This window comes from Epinephelus lanceolatus, chromosome 16 (genome assembly GCF_041903045.1).
Source record: "Epinephelus lanceolatus isolate andai-2023 chromosome 16, ASM4190304v1, whole genome shotgun sequence".
Classification (NCBI taxonomy): domain Eukaryota; kingdom Metazoa; phylum Chordata; class Actinopteri; order Perciformes; family Serranidae; genus Epinephelus; species Epinephelus lanceolatus.
Genome location: NC_135749.1, coordinates 41210600 through 41234991, shown reverse-complemented (window position 1 = coordinate 41234991; position 24392 = coordinate 41210600). Strand labels below are relative to the sequence as shown.

Here is a 24392-nt window from a genome sequence, read left to right as displayed (position 1 = left end):
TGAGTGGAAAATCAAGGCCCGCCGCTATTACAGTTTTACGGTAATTGTTTTCCCATTTAAACGGGGGTGACGGGAGAATTAAATAAATCACTTCATATTAATGATGCAGTGATAATATTGTCTGCAGCACTGAATGGAGTAGTAGGCTGATCATATGAGACACACTTAACTTAACAGTGAGGGAGGCTGATGATTGGATGGCTTAATCGCCGGCTCTCTTGTCGTGAGAGATTTGGGAGCTACGGGGCTGGAGAGGCTGGAGACAGAATGAAGCGCTGGTTCAGGGTGGACGCCAGCTGTGAGTGGAGACTGGCTGGCTGAGTGGTTGCCGCTGCATGTGGATGCCTGCGGTGATGATGACGATGAAGAGGCGGAGGTGAAGCATGTCCAGGGACTGAAGCAAGGTGCACGGGGAAGCTTGGCCGGAGTAACGGGGGACGGCGCGTGGCAATCTGGGTGTACATATGCACAGTGGTCAAATTGTTCATTTTTAACAAGTGGGATGCAATGTAGCTTTGATTTTTTTGCGTGCACACATCATCAAATATGACAGCACAGATGTGCAAAATTAATCAAGATAAAGAAAAATGGCATGACCTATACCTGCTGCCTTTAAAACACAAATAATGCAGTAGTATTGCTATTGCAATACAGACAAAAAACATTTTAGAGTATAAATAAGAGTAGTTCTGAAATAGCTGTGAAAATTAATCTTAGAGTCACTCTTATCCTATAGATATTTCCTTAGCCAGTTATAATTTCTCCTTACCTGTGAAGCCTTGGGCTGATAATTGGTGATGCTGTCAGGTCCCTGTCCTGATACCTGCCTGGTTTCTCCCTGTCCCTCTTCTATTTACTGCAATAATATAGATAAAAAATGTGCAAAGCAAAATTCATAAATAGAATTAAGAATAGTAGTGGTGACATAGCTGTGGAAATTAATCACACAGTCACTTTTGTACTCTAGATATTTTCTATTAGCCAGTTATATTATCTCCTCACCCGTGAAGACCCTGCATGATCATCCTTGCTGGCCTCTGGTCCACTTTCTCTTCCCTGACCCTGCTCTTTATATTGTGGCAATAAAGATTTAAAAAAATATATGTGCAAAGCAATAGTGAGCACAAGTTCTTATTAAGGAGGAGTGGGTTTATTCCTAGCATGAAACTAGCTAGCAAGGTATTTAACATAGGTAACAATAATAACAGTATTCTTGTTAACAAGCTTAACTTGATATAGGCTTTTATTAATTAGTCATCATTTAGCTAACATTATCTAAGTGCAACAGCATTACTCAACTTACACAGTTTGTTTGGAAGAAACTGTGCAAGTTTTTTTGCTTCTTGCTGGCTGGTTTGCTGAACATACAGCAGCACTGCTCAGCAGCACACCTCTCGTCTGTGTGCAATTGATTCTGATCACAACATGACAGCATGTGTATGCGCCTGGCGCCGTCTACTCATGGTGCGTTTAAAGACGGCTCGGAAAAACACGTTACCGCATGTTTAAAACGAATTGAATGGTCTGTAAAAAGTGCGGGTGACAGAGGGCACAGATACGGGAAGTGCAGGGGACGTCCCCTGTGTCCCACCCTCAAATTACGTCCGTGCCTGCACACACAGATTCTAGATTAACAAGGGGGATGCTTTTTGGTCAATTTTCTAACAAAGAGGATGGCATCCCCCCTCATCCCCCCTCAATTCGACCACTACGTATGCAACGTGTCCCGGAGAAACAAATCATGTTACGTTTAGTTTGGGCCCACATCTTGAATCCGTACACGATGCTGAGCTCGAGACTGAAGAAGGAAACGGAGGCAGAAGACGCGCATTGACAATATGACTTATAAACAGGTGAAATAGCCTGAACTGGAGGACTTGATGGATCGCACGAGGCTGTACAATCAGCAAGAGACTGCAGGGAAAAGGTAATGTAAGCAATTGTTGGCACCGATTCTGCCTAGAATGACAGCTGAAAGCGGCAGAGGAGAGAACAGATTTAAAATCTTGTAGCGACAACCTGATTGGCTGATGGAGGTCATGGCTAATTACAATAGGACAGCTAGAAGAGTGCACACCTGGAGGCAGCTGATTGGAGGAAGCAGTGGGAGTGAGAGAGAGGGAATTGTGAATGAATGAGCACAGAAAGGTCTTCCTGATTGAACTTATGCTGAGCTTCATTTGTCATTTAAACAATAATGTTCATTTTGCATAAAGCATCCCCTTCTTACCCTCCTCTGTAATCTGGACTGAAGGTCAGAGAAGCTCCCTAGGCTTTAAGAACTGCACTGTGGGACAGTGCTGAAAGTAGCTACTGCAAGGCATGACAGATACAGTGACATAATGTGTTCCAGCCTGTACAACTGCCAACAGCCTGTATGCTATTTGGTAAGGCTCTGTGAACATGCTATGGCTTCCACTGAAACAGTATTGTCTTAATATGTGATTGATTAAATGTAAATAAAATTAACTGATGGTTCCAAAGCCCTGGCATGTGTACAGATAGACTCCAGGTGGTGCTCAAGCACCTGCCCTTCTGGCATCTGACTAGGTAGGTGCCCTTTTTTAGCGAGACATTTTCTTTTCTATTTCTATTTTTTTATTTTATACTTTAATCTTTAAATTTGGCCCATGGCATTAAATGTTAATCAAAAGCATGTTTTATGCCCTACAGTTACAAGTGAGTTTTAGTTCTGCTAGACCACAAGAGCCCCTGCCCCTCCCTCATCAATGTCCTTGCCAGTGAACACACTTCAACCAAGCACGCTGCAAAGCAGCATCACCTCTCCCTCTAACCTACCTTCATTGACAGCCAGGTAACGATAGTGTTTGCCCTAAGCCCCGGTATTGTTTGCAACTGATGTGAGATTAAACTGCTATTAAAACATCCCAATACACCCAGTCTAATTTAGGCAATAACCCAATGAGTAAGCTAGCCTGGTGTAAAATCATACCATCTCCCTGCAACTCTTTGACTGATTCACCAACTGTCCAGAATGAGGGAAGAAAAACGCCAAATTGCCCACTTCCACATGTCTCTAAAAAAGACATAACTTAACTCGAAATAATGTTCAGATCTCCTACACTGTGGCTCTGATAATTAATTTAAATGAAACTGAAATGCAGTTTGGTGCTGCACATGCCTTGTGCTGGAGGCGTCTGTTCTCTAGGATTCTTTAAGAATACTTAAAGTTTATTTAGAGGGTATTTTTAAGTATAAGTATCCTATTTAATGAAATCACAGTGGTTTTCTCAAACTTCATCATTTACAAATTCTCAGGCATGGATTGAATTTTTAAAAACCTGAATTTTTTGAATTTTTTTTGAGCCAACAGGAATTTAGCTGGATCACAGGTTGAATTAAAGGGTTCTGATGGGAAAGTAAACAACAAGAGAAAATATAAAATCAAGGCCTGGCTTAAAGTGGCTGACGGCGCCCCAGACTAACTTCCAAGAACACAAAATTGAAACCACAAAATATCTCCAATATGCTCATCCGTAGTGATCCAAGTTTCTTGAAGCTCAGACATAAAAAGTTGTTTCGAAAAACGTCATTTGAACTCTGTTTTTAGCCTCATTGTAGCCTGTAGCTCTGACTGCTTCTCTGTGCTCTGCGCTCACGTGTGCGCGCTCAGGGTGATCGGTGATGCATGATCTCTGAAGAGCAGCAGTCTCGTCAGTACTAATCTTCAGATTCTCAAGTGCAGGCATTGCCAATTCCCAGTCTGAGCAGCAAAGACTTTCCTCATCCGTTGGCATTGCAGTGCATTTGAAACAACTACACCACCAAGTTTCTAGTGCTCGACTCTGGTATTCTGCAGCTGACTGAGGGTTAGGCTCATGAGCTGCATCCAGTAGCCTGAGTTCTGCGTCCGTATACTCGGGCTCAAACAAGTACGGCTCAACAAAGAAATGCTGTTCCTCCTCAATTTCAAAGTCTTCAGACATGTTGGGCTGTCCTTTGCTAAAAGGCCGTAGTGCAAATTATTTTTAGCTACTGTGGTTACTGTTGTCTCTCCCTGCAGTGCACATGTCACGTGATGTAAACACGCTTAAGCAAAGCTCATGCTTCCGCTGGTCTCGCACAAGCGCGCACACGTGAGCGCAGAGCGCAGAGAAGTAGTCAGAGCTACAGGCTACAGTGAGGCTAAAAACAGAGTTCATATGACGTTTTTCGAAACAAAGCACTCTATGGATTTCATATCTCGTTGAAGAACTATTGGGTAGAAATCACACTTAGTGTGTCTGTGTGTCAGAGCAGCTTCTACTAATTTTGTCTTAATAAATATGAGAGGGTTCCCCTTTTTTTGCACCTGCCCACAAAAATGTGTGTCTGTGCATGGCACTGTACCTCACAAATACTATCTGCAATCTGCACATCCAGTCTCATCTCTCTTTGTTAGCATCCTGTCTCCAACCCAAGAACACCGGGTTACTTCAGTGTGACATGGCTTACATTCTTTCCATACAGTTTGGTTAAATAACTAACCTTGATAAACATGGCTGTGTTTGAATTTCGAGTTAGACAAGAACATTTTTTTTACATTTCCATTCAAAGTCTACCAATTAGCTAACTTAAAAAAACAAACAAACAAACAAACAAACAAACAGTGTTTTACTTTTCTTTATGACTTTCTCCACTGAGGTTTAGCTGAACCAAAGTGATGAATTCTGTGCACAGGACAGCTCTGTCTCTCCAAAATAATTGCAGAACTAAAACTCCAATCTCCACATTATCACCTTAGTTCTCTCTCCCACTGCTGGCCTCCACCCAAGCCCTGCTACTGCCAGATGAATTGTTGACTGAAGTTAATGTGGTGCACATTACTTAAACTGTCTGCACACATGCTGGTAGCTTAGATTTGTTTCCATCTCTGTTATACTCTCTCTCAGCTGACAAACACACAGAATCTAGACTTCCATTCCGGCAACCCAGTCCCCTTTTTCTTAAGTGCAAAAACAACAGAGAAATCAAGGAAAACAAAACCAGATATGAAGTGGTCACACTCAGCCTGATTACTGCAACATAAAGCTCTAGCTGGCAGACACCATATACAGTAGTGAGAGCTGTGACATGTCTCTGGCCCCCTGTAGAAAGATTTCTGGCTACACTGAATGTCTGAATGTATAGAGACTAAATGCTGTGCACGTAATCCTGAACTCACTGATTTCATCTCATTCAATTATCGTATGTTTTTTTGAGTCATTGTGTGGGTTGAATGGCTAAAGTGCTGTGCGTGTGTGTGTGTGTGTGTGTGTGTGTGTGTGTGTGTGTTTGCCCGCCTGGTGTTTTATTTCTTCTCTGCCCATTGGCAGTGCAGTGGAACAGATTGTCAGCTTTGCATCACTGCTCCAATAATGCAGCATTTGCAGTATGTATTTTTATCAGTAGCAAAATATTTTCTGACACTGCAAATTTCACAATATAAGCAGAACCTGACTTGGCACCAGTGGAGGAAGTTAATGGTTTGAACAACAACATGGTCAGAATTAAAGATTAAAATTGTGTAAGGTGTATATTAGGCAGTGCATACAAATTGGACTGCAAGAAAGACAACACATTCTCACTCTGACCTGGTCACATATCGGCGTTTGGTCATGGACTTTCCGCACTGAGATATGAAGTGCAAGGTACTCTGGGTGCATTGGTTATTAAGGTCGTGTCAACTCTGCCTCCGTTTGCATACAGCCTCTTTAAAAATAAATGCACCATGTTCGAACAACACCGTGAATTGACATGTTTTCTTCCTTCAACAAGCTTTTGTTGTTATGGCAACAAAAGCACATGGTTGGGTTTAGGAAAAAAGAACAGGGTTTGGCTTTACAATCTAACAGGAGGTGAATACCGGCCTCCCGGGTGAAAGTTGGTGATTGTAGGACCTATCCACCACCTCTCCCACCTGACCTACTCAGACTTTTGCAGCCTTAACTTACATTGTTACCGTCTCCACATTTAAAACTAGACTTAAGACTTTCCTCTTTGATAAAGCTTATAATTAGGGCTGGCTCAGGCTTGCCCTGTACCAGCCCCTAGTTAGGCTGACTTAGGCCTAGTCTGCCGGAGGACCCCCTATAATACACCGGGCTCCCTCTCTCTCCCTCTCTCTCTCTCTCTCTCTCTCTCTCTCTCTCTCTCTCTCTCTCTCATCCTATTACTGCATCTTGCTAACTCGGCCATTCTGGATGTCACTAACTTGGCTTCTTCTCCGGAGCCTTTGTGCTCCACTGTCTCTCAGATTAACTCATACTGCAGCGGTGCCTGGACAGCGTGACGTGTGTGGTTGTGCTGCTGCCGTGGTCCTGCCAGATGCCTCCTGCTGCTGCTGCCATCATTAGTCATTAGTCATACTTCTACTGTTATTATACACATATGACTATTGTCACACAAGTATACTGTCAGATATTAATACATACTTTCAACATATTGTACCACAGTAGCCAGAACTATAACTATAATATTATTACTTTCATTAATGTTGTTGTAAGCTACTGTCATTACCTGCATCTCTCTCTCTCTCTCTCTCTCTGTCTCTCTCTGTCTGTCTCATTGTATCATATGGATTACTGTTAATTTATTATGCTGATCTGTTCTGTACGACATCTATTGCACGTCTGTCCGTCCTGGAAGAGGGATCCCTCCTCAGTTGCTCTTCCTGAGGTTTCTACCATTTTTTTTCCCCATTAAAGGGTTTTTTTTTGGGGAGTTTTTCCTTATCCGCTGTGAGGGTCTTAAGGACAGAGGGATGTCGTATGCTGTAAAGCCCTGTGAGGCAAATTGTGATTTGTGATATTGGGCTTTATAAATAAAATTGAATTGAATTGAATTGTTGCCCTGCTGCGTTTCCCACTGATGCTGTGGCATCCAGCCGCATATCACGCCAAAGTAAAAGGAGGGATTTTTTTGTCGGTGTCTGACGGTGGCAGTCACCGACCAAGCGCCAGAGTTCAACAACTACAGAAAGAGACTGGGTTGAGAAAGAAGGTCTAGACTTGCTCAAAAGCTTAACATTCTGCAAAAGTGTTGGGTGCTCTGATCATTTCTCTTAACCCTATGGGCCTGAATGATGCAAAGTGCGTCCAAATTCACACCTGTTCTTCTCTATGGATTTTCTCTGCAACGGAAGCCACTCATATCACGTGAAACAGCAGAACCACAGCTTTCCGACAAGACCAAGCACTTGTCAGTAGTCCAATGTTTTCACAAGGAAAAAAAAATAGAAAGTTACACTAAAATTATGTATAACAAAGCTTTAATACAGCTTTGCACACACACACACATTACTCTTGGATGGATTACTCGCGAATGCAGGGTTGCACAGAACTGCCATGCATATCACATGAAAGCACAGGACCGGAGCTTTCCGATGATACCAAACACATCATTGTGCTGTCATCCCATCACCCTATAAATACAGATCAATTGTCTACAAAATAAAGACCTGATGAATTTCTTTACAATCCATTATACAGCTCTTGTTATCAGTCACTTCATATAGTGAGGAATATCATATCTTACCACTTCTTGCTTGCGTGTGTTTCTCCTTGTCTATCCACGTTTGTAGTCCGGCTTTCAAGTTGCAAATATCTCCATATTGTCCAATATATGGCTGACACTCCATCAAACTTTGTATGACAAAGTATTTCTGCAATTTGCCTTTTGTTCCAATGATTGAAGCATTCATAAGAAGACCAGCGCACCCAGACAACTGTAGCCTAATTATGCATGCATAACGTAACCTCAGGTCACATTCGGGGCAGGTCAGTTCAGGTCAGGTCAAAGAGCAGCACGGAGCACGGAAGTAAGTCAAGATCATGTCGAAAAGAAAATGTCCAGAATTTTTTTACTGCAAACTAAGTGGCAAATATTATCTTGGAGGACATCATTGCACTTGGTTGACTATTTTCTATTATCTTAGATGTAAATATTGCATGTTTCTTTCAAATAAAACACATTTTTGACTTGTGAATGAGTCAATGGAATTTCTTACAATAATGAAAAAATACTGGCAATTATGTCCACCTGGCACAAAACACATGTTCTGGACAACTTATATTGCCAGATCCCAGAGAGTCTCCCCTCTTCATATGGCAGAATATTTCTACTTCCAACTTGCTATGGTGAGATACATGTAAAATTTTCATTGATATAAAAATTAATATAAAATACAGGCACGTAGAAGGACATGTAATGATGGCAAATCTGGATAGCCCAGATGATTGTCCTGAAAAAAACAAAATAAGATATAGCATGTGTATGTAGCCTTTATAATGACTGTGATATGAGGTTAAAAGTAAAGGCAGTAAAAATACCCCAAAAAAGCCTAAGGCCCAAAGGGTTAAACCAGTCCAAGGGAGCTTCCAGGAGTCAGATGAGATAAAAAGATATGTTGTGAAGTATGTGAATTGAAAAAAACAAACAAACAAACAAAATATAGCTGCAAGCGGCAATTCCGGGGTTCAAGCCAGCACAGACATTTAAAACTTGAAAGCTGGGTAGAATCAAGACAGTTCAGGACACCTGCATTAAAGATTACCAATAGGTTTTATGACAATCAGACAGATGCTCCTTCATTTATGTCCAAATCTTTACCATTGCACCCTCTTCTTTGGAAGCACTGTAATCCGTGTATCATTCATTCATTTGTTTTTCAAAATAAAACCAAATATGAAAAAACAAAGTAATGACTTGTTTTTTCAATATTTGTTTCCAGAACCAAAATGAAGAAACGGATAACAACTCGTTTTTCGATTTCCAATTTTCTGTTTAAATGGAAAAATGGATATCGGGCCGGGATTCGGGCCTTTCATACACTTTAAATATTTTCATCTCTCGCACATTGCGTGACCCAGAAGCCAAGTTTTTTTTTTTTTTTTTTTAATTCTTCTTCTTATTATTATTATTATTATTATTATTATTGAAGAAATATACAAAGATATCACACAAAATATCGGGACAAAAACGTTACATCAGTGAATGAAATAAAATAAATAAGTAAAGGAGGCTTGAGGTACTTGTATAAAGAGATCTGCGGAGGAACTTTTGAACTTCGCAGAGGAGCGCTCCATTCTCAACTGCTTGTAGCCTAGTTATGGCTTTATCCCTATCTTTATTCAAGAGAGTGGTATATCAGTTTGAGAGCATTAATTATTGATTTCACGTTCAGATTTTGTAATATTGTCCCTCAAACCCTGCCCTCGTACTCACATAGCCTCTGCTTGTGCTCAGATCTACTCTGTTTCTGCTCAAACTGTGTGCTTGCACTCAGATACCATGTTGCTTGTAAGGCTGTCAATTGCACCATGAAATTGAGTTCAAATATTTTCGAATTAATTTAGTAGAGTTCGAATAATATTCGAATTTATTATTATTATTTTTATTATTTTTTTTATTATTTAAAAAACACAAAAAACAAAACAAAACACAAATATAAATAAGATGCTTAATATGGACGTGACACTCGGATGAAAACACCCGTTCTAACCACAATGTTTGGATACTTCAGTGTGCCTGTAGTTTTCCACCACAAGAGTGGATCCTGGTCAGCTCTTAGTGGTGTCTCATTCTGGTAACGTTTCATCTCTTCTTCAAAAAGGGTAGGCAGGGAGGCAGCAGGTGCACCACTCTCCCTGTATGTCTCCCCGAAGAGGTCACACATCACGAACAGCGCAGTGGGTGGTGTTGGCGCAGCAGGCTCCTCCGTCTGTGCCACTCCCTCCGTCTCTCGCTGGAATTCCACTGGATGCGGATCCGTTGCGGAACAGCTGCACTAGTTATCCACTGCATGCACAGACGCAACCAACACGCATCTGGTGGAATTTGGGGGTCTGCGTCCCTCTCTGGCCTGGCTTGTGTGCGAGCCATTTCTGCCCGAACGGGATTCGCCGTGATATACAACATTATTAATAGTATTAATTAATTATTAATGATATTAGAATTATCAAATTTAGGTTCAAACTTATAAAAAATATATACAGCCCTAGTTCCTTGCACAGATTTCCTGCTCGAGCTTCGGCTTTTCTCCTCGCGCTCAGACTGTTTCTGTGCGCTCACGGAGTTTCTGCTCTCAGATTTATGCCCTGCTCTTGGATTCTTTTTGTGTAACAACCCTGTCAAAATCAACAATCAACCAATAGAACGCCAGGTTTACTGTTGACCAAAGAAATGATCCCTGCCTCCTTGCGGGCGCGCTCGCTTTAATTTTAGAGTGTGTGCCTGTATTTTTTTTTTTTTTTGACTATAATAGCTGCATATATATATATATGATATATATATATATATATATATATATATATATATAGATATATATAGATATATATAGATATATATATATTATAGTAAAAAAAAAAAAATACACACGTGTGTAAATTAAAAGTCCCTTTATCCCCTTGATGCCTGAATGTGCTTTTGCTTTCAAGCTGATGCTAAATTATGGAGCTACATTAGGGTCAAAAGTTTTGTACTTGAAAAAATAAAATTTGAAACTGAAAATTCATGTGTTGATCTTGAATTTTGAAAAATACAACAATGTATTAAAAATAAAAAGTGTATGAAATGTTTTTTTTCAGGTTAAATATAATTTTGATTCACTTTGGTAATTCTTTTGAATTAATAATTTATTTTCACTTTTCGCTTCCATATATATTTTGACATTTGAGGTCTTATTTTTTTCAGTTGCATGTTATATCTTTTCAGATTCAGATCTTATTTTTTACAGTTTCAAATCTTATTTTTTCACTTTCAAATCTTTTTTTCACTTTCAGAACTTTTTTTTTCAGTTTCAAATCTGTTTTTTGAGTTTCAGACTTTTGACCCTGATGTGGCGTGGGGGGCGTGGCATCAACTGAGAGGGGTGTGGAATCATGAGTGACAGTGCCTTCAGGGAACGTAGGAACTAAAAAAATTCTGACAACACTTATAGGCTATACACCATATTCATGTGATTGGCAGTGTAAAAACTGATGCCAGTGACAAACTTCCATTTAGAAATCTGTTTTAGACAGTACTGAGCACCAATTGCGGTATAAGAGCGATAAATTATGCCAGATTTTGCAGTTCAACAGCCACATTTTAAGTGCTGATATGTCCGATTTCCACATAGCACTGTGAACACAGCGTAGTGTCCGTTTTGCTTGCGATGATGGCGTCAGGTCGGTCGGGTCAATCTGCTGGAGCCCTACATCCAGCACACAGATGAGAAATGTTAACTAAGTTTTGGGAAACCATAACAAATATTAAGGGGTTGTTTTTGTGACAACATACATTTCCACAGCTCCATCGTCACGGCCCTGTTGATGCTTCCACATCCAGACGTGTCCCCTGGATGAAACCTTTGAGCTTGGGGAAAAGGAAACAATCCTAAAACACCTCCCTACTCACCTGGTGCCACAAAAATCACTTGGAGCCAGGTCAGGTGAGTAGGGAGGTGTTTTAGGATTGTTTCCTTTTCCCCAAGCTCAAAGGTTTCATCCAGGGGACACGTCTGGATGTGGAAGCATCAACAGGGCCGTGACGATGGAGCTGTGGAAATGTATGTTGTCACAAAAACAACCCCTTAATATTTGTTATGGTTTCCCAAAACTTAGTTAACATTTCTCATCTGTGTGCTGGATGTATGGGCTCCAGCAGATTGACCCGACCGACCTGACGCCATCATCCAAGCGAAGCGGACACTATGCTGCGTTCACAGTGCTATGTGGAAATCGGACATATCAGCACTTAAAATGTGGCTGTTGAACTGCAAAATCTGGCATAATATATCGCTCTTATGCCACAATTGGTGCTCAGTACTGTCTAAAACAGATTTCTAAATGGAAGTTTGTCACTGGCATCAATTTTTACACTGCCAATCACATGAATATGGTGTATAGCCTATAAGTGTTGTCAGAAATTTTTTGGTTCCTACGTTCCCTGAAGGCACTGCCACTCATGATTCCACACCCCTCTCAGTTGATGCCATGTCCCCCACGCCACATCAGGGTCAAAAGTCTGAAACTCAAAAAACAGATTTGAAACTGAAAAAAAAGATCTGAAAGTGAAAAAAAGATTTGAAAGTGAAAAAATAAGATTTGAAACTGTAAAAAATAAGATCTGAATCTGAAAAGATATAACATGCAACTGAAAAAAATAAGACCTCAAATGTCAAAATATATATGGAAGTGAAAAGTAAAAATAAATTATTAATTCAAAAGAATTACCAAAGTGAATCAAAATTATATTTAACCTGAAAAAATGTCTCATACACTTATTTTGAATACATTGTTGTATTTTTCAAAATTCAAGATCAACACATGAATTTTCAATTTTCAAATTTTATTTTTTCAAGTACAAAACTTTTGACCCTAATGTAGCTCCACATTAAATTAAGTAGAGATTGCTAATTTGTCTTTAGCACACAGAATAGATATACATTTAGGTAGCCTATTTATGCCGACAACAAGCATAAAAGGTAAAATATAATATATATATATATATATATATATATATATATATATATATATATACATTAAAACACATATTCCTGTCTCAGGTATGTAGATTTTATTGATGCCACACAATTACTTTCAATGTCCTGACTATAACACCAACTATTATAATCAAATGTGAAACAGAGCTCAAGTTTTTCCACTTAGAACACTGGTGCTAGGAAGTGCATCGTGATTTCCATCAGAGTCTTCATCACTGCTGCTCCTGTTGTCAGTACTCTTACTACTGCAGCATTATTTCTATGCTGCCGTTATGGCCGAATGTAGAGAATTTGCGAGTCGCGACAAACATAAATCTTCAAATAACGTAAAAAAATATTTGTCACATGAAGTCTATTCCAATATGTCAATCAATCAATCAATCAATTTTATTTATAAAGCCCAATATCACAAATCACAATTTGCCTCACAGGGCTTTACAGCATATGACATCCCTCTGTCCTTTGGACCCTCACAGCGGATAAGGAAAAACTCCCCAAAAAAACCCTTTAACGGGGAAAAAAAAAAAACGGTAGAAACCTCAGGAAGAGCAACTGAGGAGGGATCCCTCTTCCAGGATGGACAGACGAGCAATAGATGTCGTACAGAACAGATCAACATAATAAATTAACAGTAAACCGTATGACACAATGAGACAGAAAGAGAGAGAGAGAGAGACAGAGACAGAGAGAGGTGCAGGATAGACGGTAATGGCAGTAGCTTACAACAACATTAATGAAAGTAATAATATTATAATTAATAATAATATATTAATATCTGATAGTATACATGTGTGACAATAATCATATGTGTATAATAACAGTAGAAGTATGACTAATGATAACAGCAGCAGCAGGAGGCATCTGGCAGGACCACGGCAGCAGCACAACCACACACGTCACACAATCCAGGCACCGCTGCAATACGAGATAACCTGAGAGACAGTGGAGCACAAAGGCTCTGGAGATGAAGCTGAGTTACTGAGTTAGTGACATCCAGAATGGCCGAGTTAGCAAGATGCAGTAATATCAATCAATCAATTTTATTTATAAAGCCCAATATTACAAATCACAATTTGCCTCACAGGGCTTTACAGCATACAACATCCCTCTGTCCTTATGACCCTCGCAGCGGATAAGGAAAAACTCCCCAAAAAAACCCCTTTAACGGGGGAAAAAAACGGTAGAAACCTCAGGAAGAGCAACTGAGGAGGGATCCCTCTTTCAGGATGGGCAGACGTGCAATAGATGTTGTACAGAACAGATCAGCATAATAAATTAACAGTAATCCGCATGACACAATGAGACAAAGAGAGAGAGAGAGAGACAGAGAGGGAGAGAGAGAGAGAGAGAGAGAGAGAGAGAGATGCAGGTAATGACAGTAGCTTACAAAAACATTGAAAGTAATAATATTATAGTTATAGTTTTATAGGACACGAGAGAGAGAGAGAAGGAGAGAAGGTGCCCGGTGTATTATAGGGGGTCCTCCGGCAGACTAGGCCTAAGTCAGCCTAACTAGGGGCTGGTACAGGGCAAGCCTGAGCCAGCCCTAACTATAAGCTTTATCAAAGAGGAAAGTCTTAAGTCTAGTCTTAAATGTGGAGACGGTGTCTGCCTCCTGGACCGCAACAGGAAGATGATTCCACAGGAGAGGAGCCTGATAGCTGAAGGCTCTGGCTCCTGATCTACTTTCGGAGACTTTAGGGACCACGAGTAACCCTGCATTCTCCGAGCGCAGTGTTCTGGTGGGATAATATGGCACTATGAGCTCTCTAAGACATGATGGAGCTTGACCATTCAGAGCTTTATAAGTCAACAGTAGGATTTTAAATTCAGTTCTGGATTTTACAGGGAGCCAGTGCAGAGAAGCTAAAACAAGAGAAATCTGATCACGTTTCTTAGTTCCTGTTAGTACACGTGCTGCTGCATTCTGAATTAGCTGGAGAGTTTTTAAGGACTTACTAAAGCTACCAGATAATAGAGAGTTACAGTAATCCAGCCTTGAGGTAACAAAAGCGTGGACCAATTTTTCTGCATCTTTTCGTAAGGATAGGCCTAATTTCCGCAATATTACGCAGATGAAAAAATGCAGTTCATGAGGTTTGTTTTAAATGAGAATTAAAAGACAAATCTTGATCAAATGTTACTCCGAGGTTTCTTACGGTAGTGCTAGAGGCCATAGCAATGCCATCTAGAGAAACTATTAGTTAATTGATTACTTTCTTCTGGCTTCATAGATAAATACAACTGTGTATCATCCGCATAACAATGGAAGTTTACAGAGTGATTTCTAATGATGTTACCTAAAGGAAGCATATATAGAGTAAACAGGATTGGTCCGAGCACAGAACCTTGCAGAACTCCAAAACAAACTTTAGTACGTAAGGATGACTCATTATGAACGTGAACAAACTGAAAACAATCAGATAAATAAGATTTAAACCAGCTTAGTGCAGAACCTTTTAGGCCAAATAAGTGATCCAGTCTCCTCTGTAGCAGAATTTGATGGTCAGTAGTGTCAAACGCCGCACTAAGATCTAATAAAACAAGTACAGAGACAAGTCCTTTGTCTGAAGCAATCAGAAGGTCATTTGTAATTTTAATTAGTGCTGTCTCAGTGCTATGATGCACTCTAAATCCTGACTGAAATTCCTCAAATAAATTATTATCATGGAGAAAATCACACAGCTGGTCTGCGACTACTTTCTCAAGGATCTTTGACATAAAGGGAAGATTAGATATTGGTCTATAGTTGGCTAACACCTCTGGATCCAGGGTGGACTTTTTTAGGAGAAGTTTAATTACAGCTACTTTAAAAGACTGTGGTACATAGCCTGTCAATAAGGATATATTGATCATATCTAATATATGAGTGTTAACTAAAGGTAAGACCTCCTTAAGTAGCCTAGTTGGGATGGGGTCTAAGAGACACGTTGATGATTTCGATGAAGAAATCACTGCGGTCAGTTCTTGAAGAGAAATCAGCGAGAAGCAATCTAAATATATATTAGGTCTTACAGCTGTGTTTGAGGTTAGATAGGTACTATCTGAGGACAGGAGAATGTCAGCAGTAGAAGCAAACAACAAGCTGGCACGTATTTTTACCTTAGCACAGCTTACCTCATATTGAACAATTTCTCCAAATTTGCAGCCTCCACATGCAGCAGTTGTTAGCCAAAGCGTTAGCTTCCATGAACCGGATGTAGTTCTCACTCTGACCAGTCCTACAAGAAACCAGTGCTTGCAAAAGGTTCCTAGGTGCGTATTGAATATGCACAAACTGGCATTGGGGGAATACATACGCTATCTCGACTGCAGTCTGAATGGAAGTGGTATAATGCAAATTTGTGACAATCAAGCGTCATTCCAAAAATCGTAAAGAAAGCAAGGGAAGAACATTTAATAAAGCCCTGGAGGGTGGGAGTGGATGAACTCAGTTAAAGAGTACCCGTCCGGACGGGAGGCAGGGATAATTTCTTTGGTCAACAGTAAACCTGGCGTTGTATTGGTTGGGGGATTTTGACAGGGTTGTTACACAAAAAAATCCAAGAGCAGGGCAGAAATCTGAGAGCAGAAATTCTGCGAGCGCACAGAAACAGTTTGAGAGCAAGGAGAAAAGCTAAAGCTCAAGCAGGAAATCTATGCAAGCAACATGGTATCTGAGTGCAAGCACACAGTTTGAGCAGAAACAGTAGATCTAAGCGCAAGTAGAGGCTATTTGAGTACGAGGACAGGGTTTGAGAGACAATATTACAAAATCTGAACATGAAATCAATAATTAATGCTCTCAAACTGATATACCACTCTCTTGAATAAAGATAGGGATAAAGCCATAACTAGGCTACAAGCAGTTGAGAATGGAGCGCTCCTCTGCGAAGTTCAAAAGTTCCTCTGCAGATCTCTTTATACAAGTACCTCAAGCCTCCTTTATTTATTTATTTATTTATTTATTTTTTTTTATTTCATTCACTGATGTAACGTTTTTGTCCCGATATTTTGTGTGATATCTTTGTATATTTCTTCAATAATAATAATAATAATAATAATAATGATAATAGTAATAACAATAATTTAAAAAAAAAAAAAAAAACTTGGCTTCCAGGTCACGCAATGTGCGAGAGATGAAAATATTGAAAGTGTATGAAAGCCCTGAATCCCAGCCCATTATCCGTTTTTTCCATTTTCCATTTAAACAGAAAATCGGAAAAAAAGTTGTTATCCGTTTTTCATTTTGGTTCTGGAAAGAAATATTACAAAAGCAAGTCATTATTTTGTTTTTTCATATTTGGTTTTATTTTGAAAAACAAATGAACAAATGATACACAGATTCACTGTTACTTCCTATTGGTCAACTTGCTACGTTTTGCTTTTATACATTAAATATAGACCACAGCATGTCAATTTCAGGTAAATCAAAAAACAAGTGTCTGAAACGACTTACTTACTGTTACCAGTCGGTGGCGCTATGTGTAGTACCAAATATATATGCACTTCCTGTTTAATGGCGACACATGGAGTTGCCACAGTGACACAGTTTGACGAAAACTCAACACTAATAACTTCTCTTCTTCAAGGTCTTTCAATGGGACAGACCAACGTTTGAAGTCAATCGGATAAAATCTCTAGTACTAGTTCGTCAATTTATGAGCACTGGAGATGGGCAAAAATGCACAAAAGTGGCACAAATGAATTAGAAATGGCTGACTTCCTGTTTGGCTTAGAGCATGACTCTAAGAGGCTTTTTTGTATGTCTTGGAGTGTTACATGTATCAACCAAGTTTCATACATGCAGGTCAAACTAGCTTTGGGCGCTGCTTCATTGAAATTTTGTAGGGGGCGCCATTTTTTGGCACCTGAGCACAAGACACTTAAAATATCAAATAGTTCACCAGTTCTGATATATCTGCAAAGTTTCATGAGTTTTTGAGTATGTTAAGCCTCCCAAAAAGGCAATTAATTGGGGTTAAAAATAATAATAATAATAATAATAATAATAATAATAATAATAATAATTCCTTCAGTTTCAATGGGGCCTTTGCCCGCCTGCGGTCGGTACTCGGGCCCTAATAATAATAATAATAATAATAATAACTAAAGCTGCAAGCAGCGATGAATGGGCCCTTGCACCTCTGCGCAACACGGGGTTGCTGACAGGACGCTGGCTGACGTGGCAATTCATTTTCATCAATGACAGACACCACATGCAGGAGTGAGCTGGCATATCCTTGATACAGTGAATGGAATGACATATTTCACATTTTGTACTACTTCCTCTTTCCACTAGAGGGAACTGGAGAACGCAGAAGAAGTAGTAGTAGTAGTAGTAGTAGTAGTAGTAGTAGAGGAAGTACAGAAGAGTACAGAAGAGTACTTCCTGTTTTGTGGCAGTAAACCTAAGTTTGACACCTTGCCATGGTCACACAGATTGACAAAAACTCAAAGTGCACCACATATGAAACGCCAAAACTGACCACGGAATTCAAAATGGCCGACTTCCTGCTGGATTAAGGCAAGGGGTCCAAGAGACTTTTTTGTGCATCTGGGCATGATACATGTGTGTACCAATTTTCGTGCATGTTGGTGAAACATGCTGCGGGGGCTGCTGTTTAAAGGGCGTGGCAAAGCCATTTAGCCATGCCCATCAACAAAACTCATATCACGTTTCCAGGCCTAGACTATAAAGGAGCGTGTAAAGTCAAACTTAAGTTTAACTTTACACACATCATCAATGTCTTATGGCTTTTTTGACCAAGTTTGAGGTGGATGTGGTCAACTTTGTAAGAGATGTACATCAAAGTATAAAACATGCCATTTCCTGTTACCAGTGCGGGGCACTATAACTACCACTAATTAGTGACATGAAAATGTGTTCAGGGCGAGACTGTCATCATTCCTGTGAAGTTTGGAGTAGATTGGAACATGTATGATGAAGTTATAAACTACTTCCTGTTTTGTGGCAAAACACCTAAGTTTAACACCTTGCCAAGGTCACAGATATGTTAAGCCCTACAAAAATCCAATTCAGTTGGAGGAAGAATAATAATTCCTTGCATTTCAATAGGGTCCTCGCACCACTTGGTGCTTGGGCCCTAATTAATTCTTCAGTTTCAAGAGGGCCTTCACACACCTGCGGTCAGAGCTTGGTAGGGCTGTCAATAGCGCAAATTGAGTTTGAATATTTTCGAATTAATTTAGTAGAGTTTGAATAATATTCGAATTTATTATTTTTTTTAATTAATTTTTATTATTATTATTATTATTATTATTATTTTATTATTTAAAAAAAAACAAAAAACAAAACAAAACACAAATATAAATAAGATGCTTATTGCTGGCGCAATATGAACGTGACAGTCGGATGAAAACACCCGTTCTGACCGCAATGTTTGGAAACTTCAGTGTGCCTGTAGTTTTCCACCACAAGAGTGGATCCTGGTCAGCTCGTAGTGGTGTCTCATTCTGGTAACGTTTCATTTCTTCATTTTCTTCAAAAAGAGTAGGCAGGGAGGCAGCAGGTGCACCACTCTCCATGTATGTCTCCCCGAACAGGTCACACATCACGGACAGTGCAGTGGGTGGTGTTGGCGCAGCGGGCTCCTCCGTCCGTGCCTCTCTAAAACCTATAGGCTAACTAAAATAACAAAAGATAAAGGTTAAATGAGATAAGAACGTAAAAAGAGGAAAAAATAAATAAAAAATAGATAATAGATGGATAAATCGGTTATAAGAGGAATTTAAAATAGATAAATAAAGAGATCAGTTAAAAGCCTGATTAAAAAGATGAGTCTTGAGCCTCTTTTTAAATTAATGCTGCATGCAGCGATGAACGGGCCATCTCACCTTTATGATAGTAGGACACTGCATGCAGGATGAGATAGCATATCCCTCATATACTATCCTCATATCCTAACATGACATTTCCTGTTGCCAGTAGGTGGCGCTGTACTCATCACTAAAAATTGGCATATAGATGTGTTCAGGGTGGGACTGTCATCAATCCTGTGAAGTTTGGGGAAGATTGGACCATGTATGCTGGAGTTACAAACCACTTCCTGTTTCATGGCGACACATGCAAGTTTAACGCCTTGCCACGGCCACATGGATTGACGAAAAACTTAAGCTTGTAATAACTTTATATCAATAAGGTCTTTTGATGGGACAGATGAACTTTGAAGTCAATCAGATTAAATCTCCTGCACTCTAAGACATTTCAAACTGATTCAACTTGCAAATGAAAGTTCACCTGCTGCCTTGAAAACGCAAGTTAACTCAACTTGAGGATAATCTTTGTTTCAACTCAAAAGTTGAAGTTCATCAAGTTGATATGACTACAATGTTCTAGTACTCTCAATGTTGTTTTTTAAGTTGTCCAAGTTGATTTAACTTTTAACCACTAGTTGTTTCAACGTTTTACTGTAAGTTAAAACAAAGACTTATTTTACATTATCAGTGCATGAAAACTTAATTTACCTAGTCCAACTAACTCACATTTCTGCATTGTTATAACTCATAGTTCAAAGTTAAAATAACTTATCAACATTTATACAACTTGCCATTTGGAGTCAAGAGGATTTAACTTTAAAATTTGTTCCAACTTAGATGTATAAGTTATCCTGACTGATAATTCCAAGTTTGCTTATTTTAGTAACAATCACTGAATTCTCGCAGCCTCTCTGTTCAGAAATATAACATTTATTTGAAAAACAATGTTATACAGCTTAAACATTAGGTTTTGATCTCAAACATGCTTTTGTTGCACTCTGGAAAATAGGGATAAATAATCACACAAGTGATGCAGTGTTTCCTCAACCAGAGCTTTAGTGAAGTGATTCAAATCATATTTTACAACAATACTTTAATTGAAACAGAGTACATCTGCACAAAAATATGTCTGCATATACTGTATAAGTATGTTTACAGCTCAAATAATGTGATTAAATGCCACTTATTTTTAAACTGCACATTAATTTAACAATCTAAACCTGCAGTCTTTTAATACACAAATTGCATTATACAACAACTGAATCTAAATTATTAATAAAATAAAATACAGCATTCCTCAAACGTAGTTCACATTTTTCCTATTAGTTCATTCTCCTCAGTAAATCTGATGAAAAGTAACTTAGTGAACTCACACCGTTTTCTTATACAAAAGTTGCTAATTAAACAAATAAACTTGAACAAATCAAGTAGGCCTAACTACATGAACAGGATATAAACTGTGCAAAATACATTCACTTTTGTGCATATACACACGTAAACAATGAAGACACTTGGCGTATTTAAACAAGATGGCGGCAGTCTCACTCGCTCGTACTTACTTTTAAATACCCAGTAAACATAGTTTTAACTTACTCAAGCATCATATAAATGTTCTCCTCACAGTCAAAACGTCTTATAAATTTATCAGAAACAGTTTCACAGTTCACAGTATCGACCACATACCTTGGGTCCGTTTCACAAAGCAGGTTCAACAAACTCTGAGTCTAATTCTGAACTCTGAGTTGATCTACTCTGAGATAGGAAACTCTGAGTTTCCGGTTCCAGAACAGCTGATTTGAATCAGTTTAATCAACTCAGAGTAGTTTCACCTGGAGTTAAGCGCGTGCACCACAACTATAAAAAGCCAGCATCAATGGAGCCCCGATTCGACGAGTCACCATGGCAACGGGAACGGGGAGGGCGTTTTTCACCCCACTAGAATTAGAAATCTTAATGCGCTCATACTGCGAGTTTGAACACGTTTTCAAAAAGAAGTGCAACACCGCTGCAGCTGCAAAAAAGAGGGAGACGGCGTGGGAGAATGCATAAGTTTAAATGTAGTCCTCTGCAATCACAATAATATTACAGGGGAAAACTGCTTGAATGGTAGCCTATTAATTTATTTCATTTAGGTGCAATCCCGCGGGGGAGAAGCGCACTTGGCAGCAGTTTAGAATGAAATATATAAACATTGTTCAAACAGGTAAGACCTCGGCATAATCTCATGAGGGTACTTCATTTTGATCATGTTTTACATTGTAAAGTAAATATTAAGTGGCTGTTTGACTGTGCAGTTGTTTTATCCCCAACATAATGCTGTTTTCACACACATAAATGTCTTCTCATCTATATCATGTTCTGTTAAATAATTAAGCCCATTTAAACTAACACAGACTTCTACTCAGCTAACAGAGAGAAGGCAGATGCCCGTAAAACGAGCACACTTTTCTGACCGCCCTGCATACAGTTGCCTTACTCAAGTGCTCAGCGTCTCCGACATTGTACAAAAACTTCCATTTGCAAAGAAACGCAGGGCAACACACAATATCTGCTGGGGTGTGAGAGCATGACTACGATTGGTAATGTTGCAAATGTAAGGACGGATTAGGTTGTGTATGTAGATGATGGACTGTGACATGAACCTGTACCGCTCAAAAAGATAATTGTCTGGAAATGCTAGAACATCTATGCGCGGTCTGATAACCATCTCCCGACGAATATTTAATTCTCTGCGCAGTAATGCTGCACCTTCATCCACGGGATCGTTATCAAAAGGACATGCCATGTTAGTGAAAAAAGTCGCCACCTACTGTGCCTAATGGACTTCTAATATACTGACTCTGATTTTTAAAATGACAGACGGCAGAACTAGGCTACGCCAAAACTTGCCTGCTGACTGAATGAATGAGGAAATCAGATGGTGTGTGGCTCTGAAAGAGGGCGGAGACAGAGAGACACTCGAGGTTCATTGAGAAAAACCTGGTCCTGACCAGGTTAGGTTCATAGAGTCTGTTACTACGGTAACTGACCGAGAGCGTAAGTTACCTCTCTCTCTGAAACAGGCTAGAGTTACTCCTCTTTCTCTGGTTTGAGTTACCACCCTTTTTGAAACGGAAAACTCAGTTTCCCCTCATTTCAGGGTTAACAGACTCTGAGTTTTCACTAAACCTGCTTTGTGAAACGGACCCCAGGAAAATAGGGATAAATAATCACACAAGTGATGCAGTGTTTCCTCAGCCAGAGCTTTAGTGAAGTGAGGCAAACATTGCGCGCCATATCCCTTGTATGAGGGCGCAGACAAAAATAATCGATCTCCGATCCTGACAGATCTAGACCTCCTTAGTGGAAGACAGAGATTATTATAGCTTAGTTTTTAACTGTAAAAAATAAAACAAACAATGAAATGAATAAGAGATTATGTAATATTTTAACCCCTTCTTAAACATCTGATGAGTTTACAGTTTTTAAACCATTTTTTAACTCTTCACATTTACTGTTTTTTTTAACTCATATTTATAGTGACTTTATGGTCTTTTTAATCACATCTCAGCCCTTTTTTTTATTTTAACTTATTGCAGATTAATATATTACCTTTTTTGAAACTATTACACTTTCACACCTAAATAGGTGGGTTGACGCTGAACAATCAGGCTCATGTAAGACCATCAATGGGTTCATAAAATCCTGAGATGAACAAGAACAATGTTGCATGTTGGTAAATCTTAACCATGACTTAACACATCAGTCTCGTTATAACTGCCAGTGTTGGGGTTGAGAGAGACAGTAAACGGTTTTATAAAATCCAAATATAAACAAGAACAATATGATACAATGTATCATGATACAATCCCAAAAAACAAAAGTTTAACAAATCTGCTGGTTCCCACATTCTTCCAAAACTTGAAATGAGAATAAGAAAGATGAAAAAAGAGAAACAGAAAGTTTGAGGTATTGTGGGGTTCTGCTGAGGCAAATGAAGGGATACTGAGAGCTTTCTAAAACCATACAACAAACTTCCATCTCTAGATAGCAGATCTCTTTAACCAATACTCAAGTAAAATTGTTCTTTTGTTAACATAGTTAGGACCTCACCAAAGGTTCTTACACATTTTAACAAACCTACAGTTCAGAACAGTGTGCAAGGTCTTCACCTTTTAATTTATGCTCTTTTCTTGACTTGCTTAGTCCATAACTGACTTGTGTTGTACAAACTACACTTTAAAAACATAAGCAATTTATAAGAACAATGCAAAAGTCCCCCAAAACAGCTTCTTCTCAGTATGAGCTTGAGATGTGCATTAATTTGAGTAAAGGTGTTATCTTTGCAGTTTTATCTACATCTGACCTGCACTGTACAAACTACACTGCTGGAAACACAAACAATTTATGAAGAACAATCCCAGAGTCCAAAAACTATGTTTTCTTCTACAAGGAGCTAAAGATGGGCATTTATTTGTTTACAGGCGATATCTGAGCAGCTTATTTCTGAGACCATGGATTCTTGCTGAGCACTGGTCCGGTTTAATGCTCATGATGAAGGAATTCAAAGGAGTACTTCATGTTGCGGGGGTACTCGAGGTTAAGGCAGTAGATTGCACCCATTAACATGGCAAAGCCTGTGGGCACATCCTTGAGGTCATGAACGATAATCGTCTCCTCTACCACCACAGCCACATGAAAGACTTCCAGAGGAAATGCATCATGGAGAGGGCCTTCGTGTCCAATAAGCAGTCCGACCTGCATTCCTTTCATTATCTCATCGAGGGTTTCTCCATGAGCCTAATGACAAAACATACACATCTCAACTGACATCTCCTGTTTGTAATTTAAAAAATGCAAAACGACAATATACAAATAGCAATTATTACATTTTAGATATTAGTAGCCTCAAAACAGACTGGATTTTGTTGTGCCAATGCCAAAAACAAGTCATTATTTTGTGTTAGTTTATCATTAAAGTAACTCGGTGTTCATTTATCTCTTCTTTTAACCACAGATCAAGCTCACTCTGATATTGCATCAAACATAGATCATGTTAGGGGTTATAGCAGTTTTCTAATGAAAAACTTTTTTTAATGACTAATCAATGATGGATTGTTAAGACAGCCAACTATCAATTAAAGAAACTGACTAAAATTTGCATCCCTACCAATAAATGGAGACCACTTAA

The 24392-nt window shown here is 39.2% G+C and overlaps 1 protein-coding gene across 1 annotated transcript in view; it reads right to left on the bottom strand.

Moving 5' to 3' along the window:
* Positions 1–280: 280 nt before the first annotated feature.
* Positions 281–24392, bottom strand: part of LOC144467291 (uncharacterized) — a 28401-nt gene continuing 4289 nt past the window's right edge. Inside the window, exons 5-6 of the mRNA XM_078175518.1 lie at positions 23778–24001; positions 281–452 (exon numbers count right to left, since the gene is read on the bottom strand). Of these exons, the coding sequence (XP_078031644.1) occupies positions 281–452; positions 23778–24001 (396 nt within the window). The remainder of the gene's footprint in view (positions 453–23777; positions 24002–24392) is intronic.